This window comes from Lissotriton vulgaris, chromosome 3_1, assembly GCF_964263255.1.
Source record: "Lissotriton vulgaris chromosome 3_1, aLisVul1.2, whole genome shotgun sequence".
Classification (NCBI taxonomy): Eukaryota; Metazoa; Chordata; class Amphibia; order Caudata; family Salamandridae; genus Lissotriton; species Lissotriton vulgaris.
In genome coordinates this window covers 822,401,983-822,425,356 of record NC_141689.1, presented here as the reverse complement: position 1 = coordinate 822,425,356, position 23,374 = coordinate 822,401,983, and the positions used below count along the sequence as shown (strand labels likewise).

The 23,374-nt window shown below is 42.3% G+C and overlaps 1 protein-coding gene across 1 annotated transcript in view; it reads right to left on the bottom strand.

Moving 5' to 3' along the window:
- The window catches only part of AUH (AU RNA binding methylglutaconyl-CoA hydratase), a 663,348-nt gene that overhangs the window by 461,095 nt on the left and 178,879 nt on the right, over positions 1 to 23,374 (bottom strand). Inside the window, exon 4 of the mRNA XM_086961130.1 lies at positions 12,331 to 12,417. Coding sequence (XP_086817256.1) covers positions 12,331 to 12,417 — 87 coding nt within the window. The remainder of the gene's footprint in view (positions 1 to 12,330; positions 12,418 to 23,374) is intronic.

Genomic DNA, 23,374 nt, shown 5'->3' with positions numbered 1-23,374 from the left:
AAACCAAAACTGTCTTGAACCAATAAAAAGTGTTATTTTTAGGTCACATGACCCGACGCGCTTACGCTACGCGCCCCGGGGCGCGCCCAGGGGCGCTTACATAGCGCGATCGTATGCGCTCGGGTGCTTCCGGGTGCGCTTACGCCGTGCGTATCACGCGGACGCGGCTACGCGATACGTCACGATGATGTTTTTGTTCGCGGCAATAGCGCTAACGGGACGCTCACCGGTACGCGCTCCGGGGCGCGCCGCAAGACTGCGCTTACCGGTGCGCTCAAGGGCAAAAAAATAAAAAATATATATACACATATAAAAAATAGTATTACATAAACATACAATATAGGATTCATTATAAAAAATATTATATTTGATAGCAATAGAAATTTGCTATAAAAAAACTTTGAAATTCACTGAAAAAACATAGGTTTGAGGCCCTATATATAGTTAGGAATTAGCATTTTCAAAACCTATGAAATTCACTGAAAAAAACATAGGTTTCACACCAGTTATAGTTAGGAATTAGCATTTAAAAAACCTATTAAAATCACTGAAAAAACCATAGGTTTCACACCAGTTATAGTTAGCTGGAAATTTTACTGACATAAAACCATTGAAATTCCCACGTTATAGTTAGTTGGACTCACTATAACTTGCGCGCCTGCAATGCACTGCTGATGACATCACATATTACCTCACTCATGACATGGTCAGTGACATCAGTCATGACATCACTGATGACACCATCCTTGTGACAGAGTGACAGACCTCCTTTCAGTGCAATGTAACCCTTGAAACACATATTCAAAAATAGAAACTAACATTTTCCAAAAAATGGAGATACCCATACTAGTTACAACAACCAATTCAGTAATTCCACCATCTATATACACATCCACTCATTCAGCAACAGTTCTATATAACTTATCATATGTAGTGATACACATATACATCCTGTTACACACTGACAGTCATCCAAAAGTTACTCACACACATACTCACACATGCAAGTAAACTATTGAACATCCATTTATTTGCATATACAACTATACACACACTAGCACATTACTTCTAAGGAAACTTACACATACCTACTCTCTTAAACATCACTTATAGAAACACATACTTATTTAAACAGGAGCTCTTTCAATCTCTCACTCTCACATATACCTCAATACTCACATATACTAGATTAAAACATATGTAGTTACTCATAAAGACACTAGTGAGACAGTCATTCACTCACTAACACACACATATACACACTCATCCACCCATTCAGTCCTGCACATATGCTGTCTTCAAAACACATACAAACAGTGAGTCAGTCACCAACCCATGCAGCTACTTATACACAAAGTGAAACACTGATACATATATTTCAAAATTTAAAAGTTACTCGCTAATATATGTATTCAATAAAATACAGTTAATAAGGCAGTTAACCAATCATTTTTTTTAAAAAACATCCATTACACACTTATTTAACCATTTATTCTTCCATCAACCTTTCAAATATAAATATTAAACATATTAATTTTAAAGAAAGACACACATTCACTGGCTGGTGTCATCAGTGATGTCATGAGTGATGTCACTGACGATGTCATGAGTGATGTAATATGTGACGTCATCAGCAGTGCACTGCAGGCGCGCTTGTTATAGTGAGTCCAACTAACTATAACGTTGGAATTTCTATGGTTTTATGTCAGTAAAATTTCCAGCTAACTATGACTTGTGTACTAAGTGAATTTACTAGGTTTTTTGGATGCTAATTCCTAACTATAACTGGTGTACTGGGGTGAATGTATGACATTGTTCTGCATTCTGTCCATCAACTGTGGTTTTTGCATATGTCACCCCGAGTGACCATCTCCTATGGTGAGCAGAGCATAAAGCTCATCCTCCTTGCTGGTGACAAAAACAATTGCCCCAAAAAACATTATTTTTTCCTGATTTTTTTTTGCTCCAGTTGAGCCATTTTTCATTCCCTGTTTTTGTTTCCCCCCATAAAAATAACAAAAAAATATATAAAATTGTTCATAAAAGCCAAAAAAAGTACAAAATGTTCAGAAAACATAAAAAAATATAAAACAACAAAAAGAAGAAAAAAACAGTGCTTTTTAGAACTACCTCCAATTTATAAAAAAAGGCTACATTTTTTAAAAACTCTATCATTCTTTTTTCCCCATTGTACGCTCCCCGGTAAGCTCCGCGGTGCGCGTACCAGGCGTTACCCCCGCGCAAATCGTAAAAAAAATATTTTTTTTTGTCCCGCCGGGCCCTTTTATAGCCCCCCACATCAAACCTAGGGGGTCAGGGGGTTGTCTACTCTGCCCCCATATGGTCATTTCCCCCTTTGTTTTTGCCACCTCTTGTGTCTCGATCCTACCGAGACACAAGATGGCGGCCGCTCCGGACTGTTTGGAATGTTGACAGACACCCGAGAGCCAATCAGCTTTCCGCGCGCGAACTCGCGTAGCGCGCTGGTTAGCGCCCCGGTGCGCGTACCGGGGAGCGCTTATAGATATATATATTTTTTTTAACCTAAATTACTCAAAATCCACTGGAGCACATATCTTGAGACATAGCAAAGGCACATCGGGCTACCTGTCCCTACAATTTTGCCAAGTTTGGTGGAAATCCATTCAGCCGTTCGGGCTAAAAGTGAGGTCGACCGCCCTATGGAAATGAACATGGGGAAAACACGTTTTGGGACCCCACTTTTATCTCGGCCCCCGCTTGACAAATCCCCCCAAACTTTCAGGGAAGGACCGGGGCGCCGCGAGGCAAATTTGAGGAAATTTTCAGGCAGATTCCTCAACCGGCGCCAAAGTTATTCACAATAGAATGTTGAGATTTTCTATTGAAAATAATCCTAACTATAACTACCTACTGGCGACCGCCAGTAGGTAATATATATGTATATATTTGGCAGCAAACGTCCTTTTGCAGGGAGGAGCGGCTTTCAGCTGGTGCCGGCGACGAGACAAGGACTCAGCTCGTAGTTATTATGTAGCAACTAAATAATGACGCCGCTCTCTTCTCGGGTAGATTGCAACACGGTTTATTCCAGCTCTAACATACTTCCTTCACCTACGCGTTTCGAACAAAACTGTTCCTGATCCCAGTAGTTACAAGTTCGTTTTTAGTTTCATGTTTTTATAATCTACACACCACTTTGACAATTATGAAGCATTGTGGGTGAGGTAGTTTCAACTTGGCTTGTTATGCCTATCGATGTCCGTTCACAGCCAGTCAGCCAAATTCAGATTGGAGGTTTTAATAAATGGCGATTAATTAAGCGCCATGTCAGACTCTTGTGGACTGAGTGCCAGTTTACCGTATATATATTAAGGTGTACATTTGAATGTACCATATGGTTATTAATAGTTATAGCTAAGTGCTATTGCTGACATAGTGAATTATAGCTTGCTGACTTGCTAAGGACAGCGATACTAGTACTCATGTTTCATGATAATCTTGAAACATGAGTACTAGTATCGCTATATATATATATATATATATATATATATATATATATATATATTAACACCACACCAAACTTCACCATCAAAGAAGGCGCTGACTCCGTGTATCTCAGTTCAAGGGTTTTTATTTCTTAGATCAGCTTCTGCTCAGACGCGTTTCGGCGGCTACTCCCGCCTTGCTCACTAACATCTGACCCCTGAATGGTGCGCTTTATATACAGGTTACACTGTCACATGAGTTAAAATTAACATCACTAATTGGCATTGACTTGTTGCCATGGTGACTTGGGTTACACCCTTGTGTTGACGTGACTGAAATCATGACTGTTACATCTTTTTGGCGGGTTAGTTAATTGCTATATGTCACGTATATTCACACGTTATCTAAACATTAACAACATGTTTTGAATCTCTCTGGTTTGAACACATCATTATACTGTATTTACCACACTCGGTTATTGTACACCACATACAGTTCTGAACCATGAATTGTAATGATTACATTTCCCACTTGTCAAAATTAAAATGATTACACCCTTCGTGTTTCTCCTACGTCATGGAGGCTTGGGCGTATCTGGGAGCGGGGTGTGACACTCTCGTACTTGGGATTGGTTGGAGGAACGAGTTGGGAAAAGGGCTCGGGTTTACCGACAATCGGTTTGATGGCCTGGTGGCAGAGTCAGAACATGTTGCCGTGTTCACGGTCCCTCCTCGCGCTGCTGGTAAGCTACAAACTGTGTTTGTCTACAAAGTATGTATCTTCCTTGATGTGGTGATCCCATGAGCCCCTCTACTCGTTGAGGCACCCGCCCGCTTTTATACAGTAATTGGAGCCGAGATACAGCGCTAGTGCGCAATTGCCCAATTTGTGTACAGAACTATATCCACATTGCACTGCGGGTTTAAAAAATCATTATTACAATAGAATAGGGGTATGTGTATTCTAGTATAGTGATTGGTGTGGTAAATGGGTGTAATATAATGAATGTGACTGGTCGTGTAAATTATTTACAGTGATGGCGCAATCTGGGTAGTTGTTATTAGGGTACTTGGGTAGGGGGAGAGAGACTGCACTAGATGTGGACACTTAGGACTTCATCAGCATTAAGCCCTGAGGGGATCTTAGAATTCAGTAAAATGATATATCTGGATTCTAGGCGGCGTAACGCAAGCTTGCGGTTTCCGCCCCTCACATTCCTCGGGATACTGTCTATGATATATATAATCCAACCCCACAGCCACAGCTGTTGCGCCTAATCACAACCCTAATGGCAACTCCACACAAGCTTGACTTATAACTTCCTTCTCTCCAGCAGCGAGGCATTGGTTGGAACTTCGCCCCAGAGTTTGACTGACTCTGTCTCCCCAACACACATTCTACAATAAGCACACTAGGCCCATCCTCTACCCCTCCCCTTGTTCTCTCCCAGATCAGGGGGCATTACTCCAGATAAATGGACAACTATAGCTATGTGTGGCGAATATGCAAAGACATACTTATTGTCTTCCTGGACATATCAACCATGCCTGGCTGCTCATTGCGGTGCCAATGTATGATTTGGCATGTACTTCACGCAGACATTATGGTATTAATGTGCTTTGCTGATAGCCCCTATTAAGGGGAATTGTAATGATATAACCCTATTTGTATATGAAAACCTGCCCAAAAACTTTTAAAAACAAAAAAGGGATGACATGGATCTGAAGGCACTTTGTTCTGATAACACACCACCAAATCAGAATCAACAATCCAACTGAAGAATGCTTTTAGACACTTATCTCATCAAAGAGAACAAATGATGGTCACGATTGCACCATTATGCAGGAATGGCAATATTACACGAAAGACAAAGTTATCCTTGATCACCTGATACTTGTACATGGTTCTAGAATCCTGGCCCCTTCACATCTCCATGTAATGCTAAAATGTCCCATACATACAATGCAATGTCCCATACATGTATTCAATGCAAGGAATGTTTTTCAAGAAATGGTTCTCCACTGAGCTCAAAGCACTAAAACTTGATCTCAGGCGTGCGGAACGCCTCTGGAGACGTCAGTATTCCCCTCCTCTGCGCGTTCAGTACAGACAACTCCTTACCAACTACAAAAAAGCAGTCCTTAATGCCAAAACCTCTTATTTCACGGAGAGAGTATCGCTCTCCGTGAATAAACCCCGCAAAATCTTCTCTTTGGTCCACAACCTTGCCACTTCTGATCGCTCCTCCCCCGGCTTGGTTCCCTCCCAACCCCTCTGTCTTTCACTCAATAACTTTTTTATCGACAAGATTGCGAAAATTAAAACTAACATTCCTACTGTGCCTCAGCCTATCCTCACCAGCCCTGCCACTCCCCCTTCCTCTTCCCTCGACACTTTCCCCCCAATCTCCCCTGACTTGTTTCACAACTACCTGTCTAAAGTTAAATCTGGTTCTCCTTTGGACGGCGCTCCTGCGCGTATCCTCAAAACCCTTTTCACCAATTGTCCTGGTCCTCCCCTCACTCTTCTCAACTCCTCATTGGCCTCCGGTGCTGTCCCCTCTTCCTTTAAATCTGCTGTTGTTCTCCCTATTCTAAAAAAACCTGGTCTAGATCCTTCCTTTCCCGCTAATTTCCGTCCCATTTCCCTTCTCCCCTACCTGGGTAAGATCCTAGAGACCCACGTCACCTCCTGCCTCTCCTCATACATCGAGGACAATGGCCTTTTAGCTTCCCACCAGGCGGGCTTCCGCCCTGGCCATTCTACAGAAGCGGTGGTTCTCGAGGTCTTGGATGAACTCAAGGGCAAGGCAGATGTTAACCTTCCCCAAGCCTTGGTGCTTCTCGACTTGTCCGCTGCGTTTGACACGGTCGACCATTCCATTCTTCTCGACCGTGTCTGCGCAGCGGGCATTCAGGGCGCGGCCTTCTCCTGGCTAGCATCCTTTCTTCAGGATAGGCATCAGGCCGTTCATCTCTCTGGTTTCTCTGCCCCCTCCTGTCCGGTCACCTGTGGTGTTCCTCAGGGCTCCTCTCTTTCCCCTCTCCTCTTTAATCTGTACATCTGTCCCTTTGTTTCTTCTCTTCTCAAGCTGGGGGTCTCTGTATATAATTACGCAGATGACCTCCAGCTTGTCTTTGATCTGTCTTCTTCTCCCGATTCTATTCCCAAGTTCAGTTCCACCCTTATTTTTATCTCTGAGTGGATGAGCGCCAACCATCTTAAGCTCAACCCCGATAAGACGGAACTTGTCCTCAGGGGTGGCCCTTCTAACCCTTGGTCCCCTGCACATTGGCCCCCTTCTTTTGGCCCCCCCCCCCACGCCCTCTTCCTCTGTTCGTACCCTTGGCATTAAAGTCAGCTCTGACTTAACCATGCACAGCCAGAACAGCTCTGTTGTGTCTTCATGTTTCCTTTCCCTCCGTCTTATTCGGAAAATTTCTCGCTTTTTCACCATCGACGCGCTTAAAACCATAGTCTTGGCTTTAGTCATCTCTCACCTCGACTACGGCAATGGCCTGTACGTGGGCATCCCCTCCCACGAATCCCGACGTTTACAGGCCATTCAAAACCAAGCTGCCCGTCTCATTCTCTCCCTCCCCAAATCCTCTCACATCACCCCGGCTTTGAAATCCCTTCACTGGCTCCCCATCCGCTTCAGATCCCTTTTCAAACTAGCTGTCTTTGCCTTTCGTGCCCACTCTCGCTCTGCCCCTGCTTACATCACTTCCCTCATTTCTTCCTATGTTCCCAGTCGCACCCTCCGGTCTTCCTCTCTCTCCCTTCTTCACATTCCCCGCTTCCGCAAATCCAGATCCAGGGGCACTCGTCTTTCCGTCTTGGCTCCCCAGTTCTGGAATAGTCTCCCACTTCATCTTCGCTCCATTCCTATTCTTAGCCATTTCCGTAAAGCCCTAAAAACTTTTCTTTTTTCTTTGGCTTTCCCTTCTTAGGTTCCCTTGTGTCCCCCTCTGTGAGTTCTGACCCAGGTCCCCCAGCGCCAGGAAGCCGCTTGGCAGCAGTGCGCTTTATTAAATATTGTTTTCATTTCATTTCATTTCATGTTCCTTACAAATTCTCCAAAATGCAGCAGAAGTGGAAAGAAAGTCTTGTATCCAACCACAGCAATTGACAATTTTTACATTTGTTGACTTCTGATAAAAAGAAAATTAGCTTAAAAGCCTATTGTTCAGTAGAATTGATTGAACATTTCTATAGAAGAGGGAGGTCATCAAAGAAACTTCATAGACCAGAACCAATACATCACTCAACAGAAATTGTAAAGAGCTGAAGGGGGTGAGGTTGCAACCATCCTTGTGATCTGATGAAAATACAGTGAACCATATTCAATTTAAACAAATAGGCTCTAACATGGTCAAACTCTAAAGGAAAATGTTGGGTGAAAGAGGAGATGATCTCTAAATTAGACTCAACACAGACAGTATTGCCCACAAGAATGTTGTTCTGACCATTTATAGCCCATTAAGTGCGACCATAAGCCTATGGCATCATCCCTGTATTGTGGGCACACCTCAGGTTCTTGTGAAACAAGACTCCACGTAAGTTGATGCAAACAGTTTATTCACTGATCATCATTCTTCTTCATGATAGTTTTCAATTTCATCTGACCCCTCATGGCATTGTAGCCACTGTCCAGATTCTGACTGGCATCAAATCGCATCCCAGACTCCAGGAGAGGATTGATTATTCAGCCAATCTTCAAAGGAAGTCGAAATCTGAACTTTGTCAATATCGCATTATAGTGCTTATCGACAACAATGCCAAGCTCTCGCTAGCCATCTGCTTCATGACATAACAGCTTGGGCAGATTAAACTCAGATCATTCCGAGAAATCAGTGGGGCTACAGAGACAACTGCGGCACTTCAACAAATCTGATGGCACTGGCCCTAATGCACGACAAAACCCTCAAAAGTGGATTGGCACTCTACACCTGTTTCATTGACTTCAAAGTCGCCTTTGACAGCATCCCCAGAGGATCCCTGTGGTGCAAATTGCAGGACTCGGATCTTCCAGCTGAATTACTGAGACCAATTGGCCAGCTGTATTCAAACACCAAAATGCAAGTCAAACTAGAGGACCGCTCACGCATCTCAAGAAAGATCCCCACAAACTCAGGGCTGAAGCCAGACTGCATACTTGCCCCTCTGCTTTTCAATCTATATATCGCTGAGCTGCCGGAGGCCCTAGACAAAGTTAGCCACACACCCAAATTGGGAGGTCAAAGCATGACACATATGCTCTACCCGGACGACCTTGTACTTCTATGCCAAAATAAAACTGGCCTTCAGTATCAAGTCCCCACCCTATACTCCTATTCTGTCAACAGCAACCTCGAAATCAATAAGCCATATAAAAACAATGACAGTGACCTCCGGAAAGAAAACAGCGGGTATTGGCAGGTGGCACCATAATGAAAAATGGCTCCAGTATAGCACCGAGTACAAATATCCAGGCACTTACCAAGACAATTAAGGCACATTTAAATCCCATCTGTTTTCCCTGAAAAATAAAGGCACCAGCCTCACAACCCTTGCCAAGAAGACATGGGGAGCAAGCCTATAACTCTTACTTCAGGTGGTGAAAGTAAAGGTTATACCCACACTGTGTTAAGAGGGTGAAATCAACCTGGGTATGGAGGCTACTTTGCTGGATAATTCCATCACACCAACCTATAAAGGCCAAAGAGCATCACTGGCACAAATAAAGTTCGAGTTCAACATAATGCAGCAGTCCTGGGCCAGAAGTAGCTCAATCGTACATTTTTGTCAGAGGCTCAGACTTGCCTTGTATAACACTGCAATTGTCCTATTTTTGGAAGTAACATTACCTCTCTCCAACAGACTAGACCTCTGAATTTCTTTTGCAAAGTATAGCCTATCAGACAAAAAAGAGGAGACCAGCAGGACCCTATTTGGCTTTGCTAAGGAAGTGCCAGAGAACACATAGATATGTTTAGGAACAACAAGGGACCCCAATTAAGTCAGCATAGGACCTCGGGGAACGTACTTTGAGAAACAACAACGGTCCCATGCAAATGAATTAATGTACGACAATGAATATGGACGAGATCAGTACCATATTAAGAGTGACATGTCCAGCTGGACAGAGGTCTGCAATTTTTTACTCAATTGACAAATTTACATATACAAGAAGAATACCTTCAACAAATCGCCAGTGTGGGGCACAAGCCTGTACCCAAACACAATCGGGTCAGATACAGAAGGTGACAAAGAACAGGGCTTTTAAGGCAAACGCAAGGTTTTCTGTGAGAATACAGTGTACAGAAAATTCAAAAGGACACCATTACATATACACAATATTTCAATCATAGGTTTTTGTATATGGTGCACAACAAGTCGACGGCGTTTCGATCCCACTTTTAAATCATGGGGACCATCATCAGGACATTAATTAATGCCTTATTGATTTAAGCCTCTATTGCCGGGAATTAGGAGCCCGGGGGTAATGAGGAAAGACCTAGATAGGGACTGGTTGAGGCGGGTACTCCCACAATCGGGCGTAGTCTTGGTCGCGTTGCCTAATAGCAGTTGCCGCGGGGCCAGGAGCGACCGGGTCAGACGGTGCAATGAAAGACTTCCTGGCTTCCCTGCGGCAACTGCTATTAGGCAACGCGACCAAGACTACGCCCGATTGTGGGAGTACCCGCCTCAACCAGGTCCCTATCTAGGTCGTTCCTCATTACCCCCGGGCTCCTAATTCCCGGCAATAGAGGCTTAAATCAATAGGCATTAATTAATGTCCTGATGATGGTCCCCATGATTTAAAAGTGGGATCGAAACGCCGTCGACTTAGTGTGCACCATATACAAAAACTTATGATTGAAATATTGTGTATATGTAATGGTGTCCTTTTGAATTTTCTGTACACTGAATTCTCACAGAAAACCTTGCGTTTGCCTTACAAGCCCTGTTCTTTGTCACCTTCTGTATCTGACCCGATTGTGTTTGGGTACAAGCTTGTGCCCCACACTGGCGATTTGTTGAAGGTATTCTTCTTGTATATGTAAATATGTCAATTGAGTAAAAAATTGCAGACCTCTGTCCAGCTGGACATGTCACTCTTAATATGGTACTGATCTCGTCCATATTCATTGTCGTACATTGAATCATTTGCATGGGACCGTTGTTGTTTCTTAAAGAGAACACATAGAAGCTCTAAAAGTATCAGCTCCTCCTTTTCTATCAGTATAACTACCCATTGCTAATTATAAAAGCACACAATTCTTTGGGCGCTCTTATGGATGGTCAATTTATTTTTTCAATTTGCCATACAGAAAAGCCATTCAAGAGTAAATGTGCATTTTCAGGATATATGCTTCTGTGTACCACATAGTGCAAAAAAAACGTTAACAGCCCATCGTATCATGCAAGAATTCGAGAACAGAACTGCCTGATGGGCAGCACACAAGAAATATTTAAGCACTTTGGCAAAGGCTACTTTGCTTGAATAACAGCAGACATTCAGAACCTGCCTAAAATATGACCCTGAACATATTTTCTGACAGGAAGGCCCATCAAATAGCAATCTCATTAGACCCGCTATTAACCAATCAGGACATGTACCTATGTTTGGTCCAGTCCGCCCATCGGAATTGGTATGGGTAGCTTACACCTCCCTGGACCACCTTTTGTAGCCAAGAGTGGCAACGTCAGTCTAAACAAAGTTGATGTTCACCATTCAATGTGAGGTAGTGTGGTTCACTGGTTAGAGGTGGCAGACGCGAGAGCAGAGGACGGCCCGGGACCAGGGTTCGATTCCCGGCGCGGCAGGTTTCTGGACCAGGGTCAGCGGACTCGATAATTCTCTCGCCTCGGTGCCCACTCTGATCAGCGATCACACTCGGCAACTCTGGGCATTAGCTTGCCTCATCTTCACTAACGGCCCCACCAGACCGCCAGGGATGCCTGGTCTCACCCTGGAGATACCCATTAAGGGACCATCTCTCAGGGAAGCCAGGAAGGGTTTCGCAGCGGTCGAAGCGCCTTGGGACCCTCCGGGTAAGTAGTGCGCTATATAAATGCCTATACATTTACACATACATTATGCCATTTTTTAAACCAAATTCCTCTCCACAAGTGGATAAAAAAAGACAGATTATGTCAGTTAGTGTACCTTTTACAAGATGAGATTCTTCTGTTGATGTGTTACTATACCAGCAAATGGCCAAATTATTTTTTGTCTAAACAAATAATGCAAGCCATATATGGATCAGTCACAGAGGCTTGTATGGAGCAGCATGAATACAATTAAGCATCTAGCTGCAGTACTAAAAGCCATACACCATGTATCAGTTAGTAAGTAATTGGAACATTATTCCTACATCGTCTTCCCAGGAAGGATGGAGATATGAGGAAGAAGTTGGTTACAGGCACAACTGTTGAGCATTGCTACCTTTCTGCTGAATAGGCGCAGGAAAGAAACACATGTCAGAGTATTTAGGTAAAAACCCAGGAAAGAAGAATGACATGTACTGACTGACAGCATGCTACTAAATACGAAAAATTATTTGCACAACTATATGGGTGTACAGTGAACCGTATCTTGAGAACTAACTTGAACGGCAGTAAACATACTACGAAGTCACTAGGAAACAAGAAGTCTACCCTTTGCCCCGAATATGTTGTGTGATGCAACAGAAATATAGCGAAATAAAGATGAAGTTGCCTGTTGTTTTTTTAATTATACTATACAATAAAACTGTTTTCCCAAAGTAGGTTTTTAAATATCTAATTAGTCTGATAATACTGTTTCTTTCACTGGATCAGCTTCACCAGCTTGCTGAGTAGGCGCTTAGCAATAGATGTCATGGATTTACTTACCAAGGTCATTCATTACAGCCCTTGCTTTGGCGACAAATGGTCCAACTTCACTTGGATGCATTTTTGCTCTTTCTTTGAGGTCTGCACCTACAAAGTAAGAAGACATGGAAGCATTAAACATGTTTACTTCAAAACTATGTAAATGGGATCGGATGGATGCACAGCTCTTTTTTTTGAAGGGTAAACACACTGTATTGAATGATGTTGATTTAAGTTTTATGGTGCTCCGCAAGGTGACGTCGAGGGCCCAACGGCGTCAGTCGATATGCGTTAAGAAGTGAGGCTAGAGGGTCTCTAGTCTCATCCCTTTGCAGGCACACATGTTTGTTGTCTTTCCTTGTGACAAAAGACTTCCACTCATAGAATTTTTGTTACATCTCTTTGTATTTCATTACGATTTTAACTCCAGTATTTAGAAATTAGTTCTTATATCATCAGAATCATTGTGGACAATGTTTACTTCAGGCAATGTCTTTATAACGTGTCCAATGCATTTCGGGCATTTTCATCATGCCCTTCATCAGGGAATCGACACTGAAAACAATAATATAGACGGCCATTAGTGTGGCTACTATCCATATCAACAGATGTAAAAATGAACAAACATGTAAATAAACATGATCATATTGGCCGTTTTATAGAGCTATAAGCATGTGGTTAAAAATAATATGATTAAACTGTGGTATGCAATTGTTGGCATTGTCCGGCATATGTGGGAGCTTCTGGGGGTGCTTAAACACAAACTGAAAGTGAATGTAAGAGCGGTGTGTCACTTACATGCCTGTCTGGGGAAGTTGATTGGAATCTGTAAAAAAACGGGGAGAATGCGATCAGCGCATGTTTGCTGAGTGCTTCGGTGGAGCGCTCAGGGATTAAATCTAACGGGTGTGGGTGACTAACCTGAAGAGTAGTTAGAAAGTTTTCCGGTGCGTTGTTCGTCTTCAAGGACGCCGGCACAGAGAGTTCTTGCCGCGTTTGGATATTTTGAAGTTAGCCGATCACGTGACGCGTCACATGTCAAACATAGTGGAAAGACTATAGGAGTCTCTCGTTTCGTCCGATGGTAAATGACAGTGGTCACCGTGGGGTGAAAAGTTAAATGACAGATGTGTGACTATGGTGAAAATAAAATGAAAAGCTGGCGGCGTATAGGAATGTAGGGGGACAAAAATGTTGAGGAAAATGTTAAAAAAATACATGTGAAAAGCGGATCTGGAATCGTACTCTTGATGTTTAGGGTGGGAGTGAACCTGGTGCTAACGCTGTAGCTACTGTCGTTTGAGGGAAAAAATGGATAAAAACTGAGAACTAAAATATGAGGTGCTGATGGGGGGTAGGAGTGTCAGTGTCAGTAATAACCATGAACAAACACAGTGATAACAAGTACAGTCTGTAGAGCAATTATTTACAAGTAACAGGACAGTTCGATTCTTTCATTCAAGCCCATCGGTTTCTGGGTAGACAGTTTCTGAATCCAATAGTTCTCTCTTCTTAGGAGATGTTTACTGTTATCTCTCCCCTCCATTTTATGGACGGTTTCAAGAATGATGAATTTGATCTGTGAGACATTATGGTGTTCTTCAACGAAGTGTGAAGATAGGGCTGACTTCAGATTTTTAAGTCGGATGTTTGACTTGTGTTCCGTAAGGCGCACCTTGATGCGTCGTTCAGTCTTACCGACATACATCTTACCACAGGGGAATCTTATCCCATAGATCAGATTGCTAGTGTTGCAAGTCCCATTGACCCTTAGTTTGATAGGGTTGCCTTGCATAGGGTGATAGATGATGTTTCCTCTAATTATGCTGTTGCAGTTGCCGCAGTTAAGGCAAGGTTTTGTTCCAGAGTATGCTGTGGTCTCAGTGGGTTTGTTCTGTAAAATTTCTCCCAAATTCTTGGCCCTAGTGAAAGCGAATAGGGGTGGTTGAATGAATGACTGTTTAAAGTCGGGTTCAATGTTCAATATTGACCAGTGCTTCAAAATAACTTGTTTGTATTTCCTGCTGGCTGTTGAATATTTGGAAACCACCACTGTCCGTGTTTGGTCAGATTTTACTTTGGGGGTTAAGAGTTTGGTTCTATCAATGTTGTCAATCCTCCCTTTAGTTTCTTCAACTAGGGTTTGGGGGTAACCTCTGTTGATCAACTTGTTGGTCATCTCATTGAGTCTTATGTTGAGTGTGGCTTCATCAGAGGTGATCCTTGCAATGGTATGAAAACCAACACATTCTAACGAAGACAGCATGGACCAATAATTTGAGAATGATAATCCGATATATCGATGATTTTTTCATCATTTGGACAAACACTGAGGAGACACTACGAACCGAACTCACTAAGTTCAATGAAATAGACCAACGAATCCAATTAACCTGGGACATATCAGATACCTCGGTTAACTTTTTAGATGTGAAAATATCTGTAACCCCACAAGGATTCACAACGGATCTTTATGTCAAACCGACAGACAGAAACAACATGCTACTACACTCGAGCTTTCATGAACCGAATTTGATAAGGAATTTACCATTCTCACAGATGGCCAGAGTTAAAAGGATCACCTCTGATGAAGCCACACTCAACATAAGACTCAATGAGATGACCAACAAGTTCATCAACAGAGGTTACCCCCAAACCCTAGTTGAAGAAACTAAAGGGAGGATTGACAACATTGATAGAACCAAACTCTTAACCCCCAAAGTAAAATCTGACCAAACACGGACAGTGGTGGTTTCCAAATATTCAACAGCCAGCAGGAAATACAAACAAGTTATTTTGAAGCACTGGTCAATATTGAACATTGAACCCGACTTTAAACAGTCATTCATTCAACCACCCCTATTCGCTTTCACTAGGGCCAAGAATTTGGGAGAAATTTTACAGAACAAACCCACTGAGACCACAGCATACTCTGGAACAAAAGCTTGCCTTAACTGCGGCAACTGCAACAGCATAATTAGAGGAAACATCATCTATCACCCTATGCAAGGCAACCCTATCAAACTAAGGGTCAATGGGACTTGCGACACTAGCAATCTGATCTATGGGATAAGATGCCCCTGTGGTAAGATGTATGTTGGTAAGACTGAACGACGCATCAAGGTGCGCCTAACGGAACACAAGTCAAACATCCAACTTAAAAATCTGAAGTCAGCCCTATCTTCACACTTCGTTGAAGAACACCATAATGTCTCATAGATCAAATTCATCATTCTTGAAACCGTGCATAAAATGGAGGGGAGAGATAACAGTAAACATCTCCTAAGAAGAGAGAACTATTGGATTCAGAAACTGTCTACCCAGAAACCGATGGGTTTGAATGAAAGAATTGAACTGTCCTGTTACTTGTAAATAATTGCTCTACAGACTGTACTTGTTATCACTGTGTTTGTTCATGGTTATTACTGACACTGACACTCCTACCCCCCATCAGCACCTCATATTTTAGTTCTCAGTTTTTATCCATTTTTTCCCTCAAACGACAGTAGCTACAGCGTTAGCACCAGGTTCACTCCCACCCTAAACATCAAGAGTACGATTCCAGATCCGTTTTTCACATGTATTTTTTTAACATTTTCCTCAACATTTTTGTCCCCCTACATTCCTATACGCCGCCAGCTTTTCATTTTATTTCCACCATAGTCACACATCTGTCATTTAACTTTTCACCCCACGGTGACCATTGTCATTTACCATCGGACGAAACGAGAGACTCCTATAGTCTTTCCACTATGTTTGACATGTGACGCGTCACGTGATCGGCTAACTTCAAAATATCCAAACGCGGCAAGAACTCTCTGTGCCGGCGTCCTTGAAGACGAACAACGCACCGGAACACTTTCTAACTACTCTTCAGGTTAGTCACCCACACCCGTTAGATTTAATCCCTGAGCGCTCCACCGAAGCACTCAGCAAACATGCGCTGATCGCATTCTCCCCATTTTTTTACAGATTCCAATCAACTTCCCCAGACAGGCATGTAAGTGACCCGCCGCTCTTACATTCACTTTCAGTTTGTGTTTAAGCACCCCCAGAAGCTCCCACATATGCCGGACAATGCCAACAATTGCATACCACAGTTTAATCATATTATTTTTAACCACATGCTTATAGCTCTATAAAACTGCCAATATGATCATGTTTATTTAAATGTTTGTTCATTTTTACATCTGTTGATATGGATAGTAGCCACACTAATGGCCGTCTATATTATTGTTTTCAGTGTCGATTCCCTGATGAAGGGCATGATGAAAATGCCTGAAATGCAATGGACACGTTATAAAGACATTGCCTGAAGTAAACATTGTCCACAATGATTCTGATGATATAAGAACTAATTTCTAAATACTGGAGTTAAAATCGTAATGAAATACAAAGAGATGTAACAAAAATTCTATGAGTGGAAGTCTTTTGTCACAAGGAAAGACAACAAACATGTGTGCCTGCAAAGGGATGAGACTAGAGACCCTCTAGCCTCACTTCTTAACGTACTTCAAAACTATTTCAGCAAAAATGTCTATGCCTGTGCACTCGTGTGTTCTCTTGAATGTGTTCCACGTTGCTCAAGCTGTGAAGCATTTTGTCATTAATGGTGTCTGAATGTTGGTACAATAGCACACTTCTCACAAACTGGATGTAATGCATTTTGATCTGAACGGCGACTTTCAAACAACTATTTTGTACTTTCATTAGACAACTGAACTGAAAAATAAGCAACTGGTTGTAAAGCAATATTAATAACAACGATTTTCACTGAGCTTCTTTAGCTGTGAAACAGGATGTGCTTTGCAATGGAAATGTCGTTGCCCAAGCTAAAGTGCTCCTGAAAAGAATCTTTAACATACTTTCATTTTATTTAGAAATCTTTCTAAGTTTGTCACATTAATTTGATTGTATCTCGCAAACATATAAATGCATACTCAAAAGAAGAAAAGTAAAGAAAGAAAAAAATGGGAACAAATGTCTTAAAGATTAATTCGTATTATATATATTTGAGAGCTAGATGAAAGGGCCATCGGTCAGCACTTGGAAAATAAAATTACTGCCAGCGAAGGTAAAAGCTGAAATAAACAAATGTATTCTGGTCCCAGCAATTAGACAAAGGAAGCTAAAGAGATGGATATTGCAGTGTCAGGGTGTAACAGATTTATCCAACATTAGGTGTACCATTACTTCAAAAAGATAGTTAGTTGCTCCACAGGGGGAAAGTCTAGCATTTATTGCCAATACAGCGGAGCAAACTTCTCTGTGGGAAAGCAGAAATAATAGACAAATAGTGATTTTAAAGGAATTTCCAATCTGCTTAACTATGAAATATTTTTAAAAGATAGGGAGTGTAAAATGCTCTATGCTCCATACACAATAAATTCTACAGACTGGCAATCCTTTCAGGCAAGATACTATATGTAATTCTGTACTAAGCACTAGGCCAATGATCACTGTATTCTCCTAAAATAGATTACTGCTCTGAGTATTGTGACTAATGAGGGAGATCCAGGCTTCCTCTAAATTGGCAGCCAATGCTCCTGAATATAAAAGAAATGGCAAAGCAATAAGGTTTCCCGTAAGACGTATTGCCTTTGTCAATGCCTTTTGGCACTGTTGTACAGTATTTGCAAAAAGCACACGTGGGTGCCATCTTTCCATATGTCTTCAAGATTTTTTTAAAACATTTTTTAAATGACTCCAGGGAGAGAGAGAACAGAGAACCGGGTGGGAAAATAAAACAAAAAGAGGAGGAGAAGCATACGAGAGAAAGAGCAACAAGGGGTGATGGAGAAAGCACATGAGGGAGAGCATAATATGGAGTGTGGGGGCAGGAGGAAGCATACAAGAGAGAGTAGTACACAAACAGGAGAGCAACACAAACGATCGGAGGAGGGAGAGAAGCCCACGAGAGACAGAGATGGAAGAGTGACAATAAAGCCAACCAATGGTAAACAACTGTCGGCCTCTAAGCGCACTGTACGTTCTTGGTATGCCCACAATAGGTCTTATACACCAGACTGCTTGTGCTGTTTCGTAGGCAAAACCTAAAAAAATAGCAACTGATTTCATTGAATGCAACAGTAACTGGTTTGGGCTCACCTTGGTTAGTGCAACCGGAGCTGTAAGTGTCTTCACCTTAGAGACAAGTAAGAGGAGGGGGAGATTTTTCAAGATTCCTTATGAAATAAACTTGTAACCGTCGTAAAATAAAGAAAATCATGCACTTTGTGGAGATGGAAATAGGGGTGTTGGGTGTGTTGGGCAGCATCCCCTGATAATCATGGAGAAATAGGAGACTACATTTAGATTTTGTTTATTGTGATGATCTATCTTTCTTACATTAGAACGTGAGCCTTTTTTAACTGGAATCATGACTCTCTGGCTGGGGCACAGAAGAGACTAAAAAGAGAAAGGTATTGTAACATAACAGTTACTTCTTACTCACTTAAGTTAACAATATCTTGAAAACTGTGACCCTTATTGGAAAAGAAAATGAATTAGGTTAGTTTTTAATGCTGAAGATTTCATGACGGATCAAAATCAATATGATGCTCGGTGCACTTAGAATGAAGCACACTATGCTAGAAAAACTCAGATATTTTGCTGCTCTTTCTTGCATATTTCCATTATTAATAGATAATTGTAGGACACACTTATGTTGATTTCCCAATTTGTGATTGGGGGGGGGGGCATAAAACACAGGGCGGTCATTGTTAAAGTGTTTTATAGTGTGTGAGCCCTGTTTTCATCCCAAGGAAAATACATATGGTAACGTAGGGTGGAAAGATATTGTGATGTGTATATAGTTTCAACATTGTGTATAGTTTCATAATTATTATTATGCTATACTTATGTGATAGAAGTCCAAGGGATCTCTACATTCAGGCCGTGGATATGACTGGTTAGCCTGAAACCCCATTTCTGTTCCATGAGAAACAAGAACTTGGAGACATTCAAGTTTGAGGGAGATATATATGGCTTCCAAGAAGTCCATCTCATGTCATCAGCAAAGTGATCCTTCACAAAGAAGTGATTCATCATCCTGGTTTTTGTCTCTTGCATTTTACAGTGCTTTTATGCTTTGTGATATGAATCCTAATTTTACGCGTCATCATCCCACATACTTGAGGCACAGGGACAAGTGATTAAATAGATCAATCGCTCACTATTGCAGTTTGTGTGATGCCTCTGCTTCAAGGGTGTGCTAAAGCCAATGTCTAACTCAGCGGATTGTGAGGTCTGGGCACACACTCCACACGAACTACAGGAGAAGTGTCAATGCACTGGTGGTAACCCCAAAATAGTGTCTTGGCTGCTACTGCCAGCCTTCACTGGTCTGGTGTGTACCAGTTTATCATTGAGGTTACTCCTATCCTTTTAAATGCAAACAAGGGGTGCGGAATGAAAATGGTCCCATTATTCAAGATATGCCAGTTCTTGTATATTGATTTCTTTATTAGCCCAGGGAAACTGCTGAAAGTGTTCATGCGCACCAACCTACCGGTTGGACGTTTCGGTGGAATTATGTTGGGGGCATCTCAGTTATTGTTTCTGCCTCTTTTGGCTGATCGGCATAAGAGAGGAGAAGGAGACGTCTGTCTAGTAAGTGGCTTGAAAGAGTATTACCATGATCTCTGAATTTCTTAACAGAGGAACAGCTGGTTCGGACACACAAAAATAGACCAAAGGACAGATGATCTCTAAGCACCTTTGGATGGTGGCTCTCATAGGACAGCAAAGGCATTACATGCCATTTGCTTCTTATATAATTCAGTTTCAACCAAGCCCACCTTAGGGAGTATGAGTAGGTCAGGGTGAGATAATCTCTCCTTATTGCACACACACATGAATCACAGGAAAGGGATCAGACATTTTACCCAATGGTGGAAAGAAGTGATGGAGGAAGCATCCCCGCGCCAGATAACAAGAATCTTGTCTATGCACTGCTTCCATAGGCCCAAAGTGAGTGAGGGAGTGGGATGGATTATCAGGATTAAGGATGTGCTCTGTTTCAAAAAAATGGATATACAGATCTGTGGAGAAGTGTGGCTCAATGATTAGAGCGGCAGACCCTGATGCAGAGGTCTAGCCCGGGACCAGGGTTCAATTCCCCGCCTCGGCGGGTCTTGGGCTCAAAATTCCACGGACCTGATAATTCTCGCTTCGGTGCCTATTCCAATCATGGAGTCCCACTCTGCAACTCTGGGCAATAGCTTGCTTAATCTCCACAACGGCCCCCACAACGCTAAGGATGCCTGGCCTCCACCTTGGGGCTGCCCAGGAGTGGACGCCTCACAGGGAAAGCCAGGATGGGTTCCACAGCGGTATTCGTACAAGCGCCTTGAGACCCTTGCGGGTGAGTAGTGCGCTATACAAGTATCAATTTACATTTACAATTTACATTTACAGATTCCACAGGCTAAGAGCAAATGCTCTTCCCATGGAAGTAGCTGACGTTTTCAAGTACAGGCAGTCCTCAAACTGAAGGAAGTTTTCTCTCATTGCCAAATTGGCACATTTCATGAAGAATGGCACAGGTGTGAGAACGTCAGGATTCTTTGCTAGAAGCAGGGATTATACAGTTGCCAGAGTCTGTTTTTGTGGGATGCAGGTATATAAGGACTCAACATCCAAGGAGACAAGGTAATCAGTTTCTGTATTGAATTCCACATCTGTCAAAAGACAGAAGATATCATTAGTGTCCTGCACAACTGTAGGCATCTCACATAGCAATGGTCTAAAAAAGAAATTCACAAATTGGGACAGAGTTTCCAAAAGAGATTATAGGTCTGCCCAGGGGGGGGGCCTTTGGGGTTTATGGATTTTGGGAAGGAAATAAAAGTAGGGGGTGACCGTATCAGTGGCTACAAAAAAGCTCAGCCTCTTGATCCGTCACCCACCCATTGTCCTTGTCTTGATCAGCTATTCATTTAATAATGGCAAGCAGTCTTTCTCTGGGATCAAATTGGAGTGGCTGGTAAGACGTTCTAACATTTAATTGTCGGAGGCATTAAAATTTGTATGTGGTTGTGTCGAGGTTAACCGTGGCTACACACTTATCAGCCTGCTTAATAATAACGGAACTATCCACACTAAGGGCCTTCAAGGCTAGATCCTCCTAATTGGACATACTGTAGAAGGGTTCCTTCACTAACCCCTTTTTGGACTCTACTCCTTGAGTACAGCTTTATTGAAGGGTTTAACATACATTTTCTGACCAGATTGGTATTTACCTGTGTTGCAACATCAGTCGCTGTTTCATCAGAGAAATAATATTGTAACATTTTTCAGAAAAATTCTGAAAGTTCCTTTTGGATCCCAAATTCATTACCCTTATTTGTGGGTACAAATCTTTATTTATATATGCACATTCACATCTTGTATTCAGTACAGGCTAATGTGCACTTGCACATCTTTTCACTAACATTTAACATGACCTCGGTATGGAATAATAGTCACTGGGAGTTAATCTGCTTTCTTGGGTGTAGGAGGGGCATGGATATTTCAGGAAATATTGTGTGTTTAATTATGATGGGAGCAGTCAGAGATTTACTCATGTCAACATAGGAGTAAAACCAATCCAAGGACCGAAATGGAATGGCACATCTTCAAAATTGTTGGGGGCGTAGAGGAAAACATTCCTAATGAAAACATTTTCCTGGGTATCAAAAAAGAGGTTAGCCAGTATCAATGCTCTTCTGGTAAGAATTGTCATATTTAGTTTGGTGTACTTGCACACGTTTGACCATTATGACTCTATTTAGTCATGGAATGTTGTGACAACTGCAGTTTTCCAGGAATATGCCAAGAAGCCCAAGAATTTCCGAAATCCGAGGTCATTATTTGGATATTATCAAATGTAGAGGCCTGACTGAGTGACATAATGCCTTATCAAGAGCAGAATTATAGTGAAAGAATCAAGGCATTACCTTTAAAAGGGCACTTTCAGTATTTTGGATATTATCAGAACCATCTTTTCTTTTTCATCAGTTCTGAGCAATATCAAGAGCTTTTTTGTTGTTATCAGGGACTGAGAAATGACTAAGTCTCGGCTTTCAGTACACATTTTCTTAGTACATCTGGGTATCAGGAACTTAGCTCTGAGTGAATGTGTGAAATGCACCCAGAATTTAAAATGGATACACAAAGCTCTGATGGGTCTGTGAGAGAAATGATGCTGTTCCTAGCAAAGGCAGATTTGATAGGGCAGTGTGGAGTTACTCAATTGCTTTGTGCAATAGCCATGAACTGACTTGATCCCTGCATCCCCTTCCTCTCAGGGGTCTCTTGTTACGGACAGGATGAAAGGCACTGTGGGTGAGGGTAGTCCACCTCAAGTGGATACAACACCACAGTCCCTGCCTGTCAGGATGAAGCGTTGGCCACTAAAATGGAGACTGACTGGAACCAATTGGGGCATGTGGAGGTGCTGGAAATGTGGAGAGAGATCAAAGAGAATAAAGAGAACTTTCCAGCTGGAACCTCAAAGAGAGGAATAGAGGAGTTCGTAGACAAGCATTAGAGAGGAGGAGAACACATCATGCTCAAAGGAAAGACAACAAGTTAGTTATGTCCTGATGGATACTGTATCTAACCACAGATTCCTCGCCTTGAAATAATCCCCAAGAGCTAGATTGGATCCAGGAACTTTTTCATAATAGTGCTTCCAGGCATCGGTAGGGGACGTTCTGCGACTCCATGCTGACTGCACTTCGCCGCAGATGTTAAAAGCACTACTGCTCCATGCTGATGACCGTTTCTTCGCTTATACCCTTTAAGATTTCTGGGAGCCTGATAGGTAGTTCACGATCAAGAAAAAAAAAACTCGAGTTACAACCACAATGGCTGAGTCTCTCCTGACACAAGACCGAGAACACTACTCCACCCTGCTTGTTACAGTACCACATTGCGGTGGTGTTGTCTGTGAGAACCTACACCAGCCTCCCCTTGATGGACACTAGGAAGGTCTTCAGAACCAGGTGAATAGCCCATAGCTCTGGCATATTGGTGTGTTGCTGCTCTCCACTGGATACCAGAGTATTCTGAACTCCACCTC